The following is a 7,933-nucleotide window of genomic DNA, read 5'->3' as shown; positions in this document are numbered from 1 at the left end:
AAACGTACAAGTACCATAATCCCCAGCAGCTCACGCTCTGTCTAGTTGCACTGATCTCTCAAGTTACGGTTTATTTTAGATTGAAATTCCATTTCTACATTTCTTCAAACGGCATAGCAGATAATATTCCTGCAGAGTATTTGGAACTTCTTTGAGCAGTCAAGCAGAATCACGATGACTCGTCTTCATATGGTAATTGTTTCTCTGATGCTCTTCGTATTGATAATCAACGGCGGTGTAATTCATTCAGAATTGCAGGAAGAAATCGTTTCAGACAAGGTATGTATGCATAATGCATTTATCATTTACGCGTATATCGGGGAAGGGGTGGTAGGTTCGTAGCCAGCTTTCTTGGTGGGGTTGAGGCTGGGGGTATGGGGGGAGAATAAGAATTTCGGGGGTAACTACGACAAAAAATTGTTTGGATTTACACTATTTTTTGCTCATGATCGGGTGGATTTTGTTGGTAAACGGGCTCCGTTCCCTGATCTTTTATTTGCATTCCCGATTTCCTCCTTTCTTTCTTTCTTTCTTTCTTTCTTTCTTTCTTTCTTTCTTTCTTTCTTTCTTTCTTTCTTTCTTTCTTTCTTTCTTTCTTTCTTTCTTTCTTTCTTTCTTTCTTTCTTTCTTTCTTTCTTTCTTTCTTTCTTTCTTTCTTTCTTTCTTTCTTTCTTTCTTTCTTTTTCTTTATTTATTTATTTATTTATTTATTTATTTATTTATTTATTTATTATTACACTAATGAGGCATCGGATACATTGTGTATATATAAATATGTTTATGTAATTATGGATGCGGCTTGGTACATATATAGATTGCAAAATCACATTTTGTCCCAAAAATGAATGAGCATTTTTAGGAAAAGTCAAATGTCAAATCACTCAGCTCCACATCATGCATAATCTGAATGAAGATTCTACATTTAGTATCATGATATGCTTTTAATGTATAAAACATGTATATTATAAATGTGTAAGCAAACTTTATATTCTCATTTTGTTTTCAGAAATATGATTGTGAGAAAAACGCACTTATCTACTCTGTATTTCCTATATTCACTGTACATCTTGAAATTTTAGGATGCCTATCGTGCGCTAATGAGACATCAAAATATCTAAAATATGATTATCTTAATGAGGCTTGGTAAATAGATGTCAATAAATAGTATTATAATCTCAACAATTTAACTTTTGCCCCAAAATGAGGTTATTTGACCAAATGACCCCCAAAACACATTTTTCCCAACTTGGGAATATTATTCTACATCATGCCCAATTTAAAGTAGACATATTTAGCTTTGCAATGAATGATGTCTGATGTAGATGTGTGTAGTGTGGGGACATTAAATTTCTAAAATAAGTCACTTTTTCTGAGTTTCACTGCAACTCTAATATACAGAGAGTACAACAAATATTGGCCTGTTATTTTTCACACAGTGACGCTAACTATGAAATGCCCTATACCTCTAACATACACTGTTTGTAGAGGTCACACCTCAATGGTGAGAGCACTGTGTATTGTTTATAGGAAAATGAACAGTAACTGCAGTATGTTGGAATTCAAATCCATAACCGCGCCAGTTAAACTTATCTCCTCTCCGCAAATAGCCCATAGTAGCTAGGGCCGTAAATGTGAGAAATAAATTGCCATCCTCCCTGTACAGGAACTATAACATGAAAAAGCAAATGGGGAGGAAATAAGTTTAAGTGGCCGCTTATTATGCTGAGAAGGCTTTGTTACGTTACGATTTCTTCGATTCGTATAAATCACATAGACATATCGAAAAGCTAAATCGACTTGCCAAAAGATTTTTTACTAAGTCAAGTGAGATCAGTTAGGAATATCAATGAAATAAGAAATGCCATGGTGTCAACAGCCAAACTATTCCAGAGTCGGCCTGTATCATAGATATAGTCATTCCATATTTACGATCGCTACATACTGCCACTGTGGGCAGCAATCCGTTCTCGTTATTCAATAGTGTGCTGAATCTAAGCGGCGGCTTGCGGTCATTTATAGCACTGAAAACTCTATTAACGAGACTGTCATGCACAGCGGAGATGACATTTATCTTCGATTCTGCCGGGAACTTGAACCAGTAAACAACAAATTAAAAAAGAATATTCTGAAATAATTGAAAAGGTTTAAATCGGGGTTGAGGCATAATCACAAGTTTTATTTGTGCAATAAATTAGAGGGTTACGATTTTATCAAGAACATTGGACAGGAACTCCGGTATTGCACGAGAGTATACGGTTTCGTGTGTGACTGTACTGTGCAGTGTCTATGAAACCCTTGGAGGTTCGATTGATTCTAAATTTTCATGGCAGATTTTAACAACTGAAAGGTCGATTTCAATTTCAAATTATTATTATTCTACCTCTGCATTATATTGTTTATGAACTTAAAATGTCCCAAATCATTTCTTGTCCAGGGATCCACACGTTCAAGCATACGCCCATGGGGTCCTTAATCAATAAAATGTTCGGGGGCGGGGGCTGGTTTTGGCAGCATTCAAAAATAATGAATAGCATCAAGAAGGGACCAAAATGGCCGCTAATGTCGCCTATTATATAGCCCTAGAATACATATTCACTGATAGCCACAATGGAGTCAAGAGACTCTCAAAGTGGAGTGAACTAGCACTGACTCTCAAAATGAGTGTCACTTGACTCTCTCCGTGTGGTCAATTAACTCTACATTTAGAGTCGTCGACGGAGTCAAGAAATTTGGCTGTTGACACCATGGAATGTATATTCTCCCATTCCAAGTGGATGGTTATCCAGCCTGATTTTCTTCATCGTGTCATCTGGCGATCGCCTATATGGCGTGAAGATCAGAGTAAAGTCTCCTATTCTGGTAGGACTATATTTTGAATTTTTATCTTAATTGACATCTTTGTGTATCATTATTTTGTGCTATTTCCGGACTGTTGGGTGGCCCTGTAATGGAGTCATGGTGACACAATAAATGGAGTCTGGGTTACTCTAGAAGCAGAGTCCAGCCATTACGCGACTCTATGTATAATTTACTCCATATTGGGAGTCAAATGGCTCCTGTGTAGAGTCATGAACAGTGACTCTTCAGCGGAGTCAAGGAATTTATGACTTTTCAAGGGAGTCAGATGACTCCCAATATGGATTCAATTTAGACATACATTAGAATCGCAGAGTTTTTATTTTATTTTATTTGATGACATCTTTAACGAGGGTAAACCCTGATCAGTGCAAGCACTGCTTTCCACAGGGGCCCTCGATACTATACAATAAAACATAAACAAATGATTTGCAAGGAAATAAATGTAAAATACACTTAGAAAGTCATTGCACCAATAATACAAGATATAAAACAAATAAATATTATAAAATTACAAACTACATAATATATACAGAGTAATACCATAAAATATTTAAAAGATTAAAACACATGAGACTATAAACAGGATAGACTAGTTAGGTTTGTAAAATGTGCTCCTTGAGCGACTTTTTAAAGTTAATAATATTGCTTATTTGTTTTAAATTGTCAGGGAGGTTATTCCATGCTGTTGTTCCAGAGTACCTGAAGGAACGTTTACCAGTTTCAGTATGAACAGAAGAATGAAAAACATTTTTATTTGCAACAAATCTAGTGTTGTATGAGTGAATGTTTATTTGTGAATGAATGTTGTCCCTCAGGTACTCAGGAGCCACATTATTAATACACTTATACATAAGAATAATTCTAAAATAATCAGCCCGCTGATTTACCTTCATCAATTGAGTTGTTTGTACAAATCCTTCACATGTAAATCCCTAACTTTACACCCAAGAGTCAGTCTGGCTGCTCTGTTCTGTAAGACTTGAATCTGATTAATATATTTACTTGCGGCAGTTGACCAAATTGTACAACAGTAGTCGATGTGAGGCAAGATGATAGCATTACATAAAATATTACGAGTGTATTGATCAATATACCAACTTAACCTTTTAAAACACCAAGTTTTTGTGATATTTTGCCAGCCATTTTTCAATATGCTTATCCCATTTAAGTTGCGGGTCAAACCACATACCAAGATATTTAAATTCATTCACATTCTCAAGAGTTTCATTATTGATTTTTATTTCCAAGTCACCCATTTTTCTAGTTCTTTGGTGTGTTCCAAAAGTCATAACCTTTGTTTTAGAGGCATTAACACTACATATCTCAGAAAACAGTACAATATAGCAAAATCTAGGAAAAGAGGGGTCAGCATTTTTTACTCATATTTTGAAGTTTCATTAGGTTCCCTAAAGTATTCATGAAAATGGTGATGAAAAAATCTCATATCCCCCCTGAGCAAGATACCAGACCCCCCTAAAAACGCCCTAAAATTGGCTTCTGCTAACCCCTGACAAATTTGAAAATATTGAATTTTGCACACATTTCAGATAAAATGTTTGAATATAACGCAATGGTTTATCACTTTACTTTTTCTGTCATGTAATATTACATGTTTTTACAATATAAAAATGCACAGCAAGCTTTAAAAATGTTTGGAATGTTCCATTTTCAGCATGAGGGGTGAGACTATATTCTTGTATTTTTAAAATGTTGAAAATGCTTAATTTCCCCCAATCTTTGAGGGAAAAAATAAAAACCTTCATACCTTTTTTTATTTTTTATTTTTTTGTCATAAATTACCCCACTCTTGATGTTTACAAAAATGCATTCTAAATCATGGAGACTTCTTTAGTATTTTACTTACATATCCACCAATTCAGGGCACTTTTAACAATTAGTCAAATGAGGCATTTTTGTTACTTACACTTTTACTTCCATATCACTGCATTAGTGATGACTTCCAATTCAAAACTGCAACAATTTGTTTATCTCTCTATGCCACATAACTATGGTAACACAAACATGTGATATTAGCCAGGGTTAGTCCATTATTTCAAAGGGGTGTTTGTAGAAAACTGGGCTGTCGTGGTTTTTGCTATATTCCACTGTGTAAAATGGCTGATATTGAGCAGATAATAGCTGTACGGTATGCTAAATGCTCATATCTCTACAATATGATGCTAATTAGGAGAGTTGCATTAACTTAGTAAAACTTGACAAATATTGTTTTAACAATAAGCAACGAAAGACTTAAAAATGTTTTTTTTTTAATATCCAGTCTCCATGTTCAAAATGCCTTTGTTCCTAATTTTAGGAACTGCATATGGAAATGACTTCAATTCAAAACTGCAATATTTTGTTTATCACTCCATACCACATGACTACGGTGACACAAACATGTGATATTAGCCAGGGTTAGTCCATTTTTTCAAAGGGGTGTTTGTAGAAAAATGGGTTTATCATGGTTTTTGCTATATTCCACTGTTTAAAATGGCTGATATTGAGCAGATAATAGATGTGCGGTATGCTAAATGCTCATATCTCTACAATATGATGCTAATTAGGAGAGTTGCATTAACTTGGTCAAACTTAATATGGTTATTTATATATAACAATAAGCAACAAAAGACTTAAAAAATGGTGTTTTTTTTAAATATCCAGGTCTCCATGTTCAAAATGTTCAAAATGCCTTATTTCCTTATTTTAATTTGTGTGTTTTTATAGGAAAAAATTTATTGTTTTGTAAACATTATTCCACTATAATTGCTGTTTGCACAAATATGCAGTCATATCATTGAGACAACCATTGCATCTTACTGATATCGAACTACATTCTGAATACGAGGAATGTTCTTCCGATATCAACTTATTTTGATTTTTGAAATTCACGATATACCGTATTCATTCCAATAAGCGCCCAGGGCGCTTAACAAAGTCATTTTGGGTGGGCGCTTATTTTTTTACCTGGTTTACCCAATTTTTTGTGAGTGGCGATTATTAGAGATGAATTTATGTATGTTATAAAAGGGTCCTGAGACGTTCTAGTAGCTTTTCTGATGTAGAAAATGTATTGCAAGTTTACACCAGATGTGTAGTCCTCCAGCAATTTCACTATATCAACATCTATCTGTCACTTCAACATTAATGGTACCCTTTAGCAAATTGAATATACCCTGGGTGGGCGCTTATTGGGGCATGGGCGCTTATTGGAATGAATACGGTAATACAAATTTGATGGCAAACGATATGTACTTCAAGTATAGGCCTATATGTAGCTGGGATGAAAAGCGACGCCGACGATCAATTAAAAATTTTGACCTTTCATATATAGACATTAAAGATATACATATTTTCCCAAAAAGATCAAAATGTTTTTGGTATTTGAAAAAAAAAAACTATTATATTACACATTTCAAAAAAGCAAAACTATTTGATATCAGAAGGTTCATGTGCTCTCAATTCCGACAAAGAAATCTGTGAAAACATCGCTATCTGAGCCCTTAAAAACTAGTTAACCTGTGAAAATAAAAAAATAAAAAAATATGGAGGTTTTTATTTTTTGCATCAAAATATTGGTTACAAATCACATTATTCACTGTTTCTCAAAAGGTGAAAAGTAGGAAAACACCCTCCCCAAAATGGAACAAACCATTCGTTTTTTTACCTTTTCTCTTATATTCGTAGTCTTATTAAGAGTAATTTAACTTAACACATGCAGATTATATTTTTGATTGAGAAGGGTTTTCTATATCTTTGTTCATCATGAAAATACCAATTTTCTACCTCTGTTGATGTTATTGGACCATTATAAGCTAACTTTCTTGAGAAACACCTCTATATTATAATGGAATACCCCACACATCAAAATACCCTTGAGTGTAATATTAGACAATATAAAGGAGAAACAAAAACTTCAAATAACCATTTAAATTCAATATATTTACAACATCTGCATTCTAGTGGGTAAAAACACATTTTTCCCTTTTTTTTATATTTTTAAAAATAGAAAAACACCCCTCCTAAAAATGGAACAAACCAATTAGATTTTTTATGTTTTCTTTCATATCTGTTAATGGTAATTCTTCAACTTAATACTTACCGAGTATATTTTGTTATTGTGAATGGTTTTCTATATCTTTGATCATCGTGAAAATAATCATTTTCTAGCTTTTTAGATGTTATTGACCCATTATAGCAAACTTGAGATGTTCTAGGGTGATACCTCTGTATTATAATGGAATAGCCCGGGCTTCAAAATACCTTTGATTGTCATCTTAGACATTAAAAAAGGAAAAACAATTTCTTTTTATTAAAAATACACAATCAAGACTTCAAAAAACCAATTAAACTCAATATCTTTAGAACATCTGCATACTAGAATATGGAAAAAGTAGTCCACTTCCGGGGCTTCTATCTCGTAAATTAAAATACTCTCCATGATTTTTATTTCTTTATTTAATTAGTCTTGTATGAAACTAGTTTACATGTGAAAATAAAAAAAATTAAAAGGTATGAAGGTTTTTATTTTTTCCGTCAAAAGTGGGTAAAAACGCATTTTTCACTTTTTCTCAAAAAGTGAAAAATAGGAAAACACCCTCCTAAAAAATGGAACAACCCAATTAGATTTTTTACTTTTTCTTTCATATCCGTTAAGATTAATATGTCAACTTAAAACCTGCAGAGTATATTTTTGATTGTGAATGGTTTTCTATTTGATCATCGTGAAAATATTCATTTTCTAGCTTTATAGGCCCCATTATAAGCAAACTTGAGATGTTCTAGGGTGATACCTCTGTATTATAATGGAATAGCCCGGGCTTCAAAATACCTTTGATTGTCATCTTAGACATTATAAAGGAAAAACAATTTCTATTTATTAAAAATACACAATCAAGACTTCAAAAAACCATTTAAACTCAATATCTTTACAACATCTGCATGCTAGAATATGGAAAAAGTAGTCCACTTCCGGGGCTTCTATCTCGTAAATTAAAATACTCTCCATGATTTTTATTTCTTTATTTAATTAGTCGTGTATGAAACTAGTTTACATGTGAAAATAAAAAAAATTAAA

At 33.2% G+C, this 7,933-nt stretch overlaps 1 protein-coding gene across 1 annotated transcript in view; it reads left to right on the top strand.

Moving 5' to 3' along the window:
* LOC140168675 (uncharacterized) overlaps positions 1 to 7,933 on the top strand; it is a 28,630-nt gene continuing 20,697 nt past the window's right edge. The window contains exon 1 of the mRNA XM_072192088.1: positions 1 to 279. Coding sequence (XP_072048189.1) covers positions 175 to 279 — 105 coding nt within the window. The 5' untranslated portion in view covers positions 1 to 174. The remainder of the gene's footprint in view (positions 280 to 7,933) is intronic.

The sequence above is a fragment of the Amphiura filiformis genome, chromosome 13 (assembly GCF_039555335.1).
Source record: "Amphiura filiformis chromosome 13, Afil_fr2py, whole genome shotgun sequence".
In the NCBI taxonomy this organism is placed as follows: Eukaryota; Metazoa; Echinodermata; class Ophiuroidea; order Amphilepidida; family Amphiuridae; genus Amphiura; species Amphiura filiformis.
Note: the sequence above shows the minus strand (reverse complement) of the source record. Positions and strands in the feature narration are given on the sequence as shown.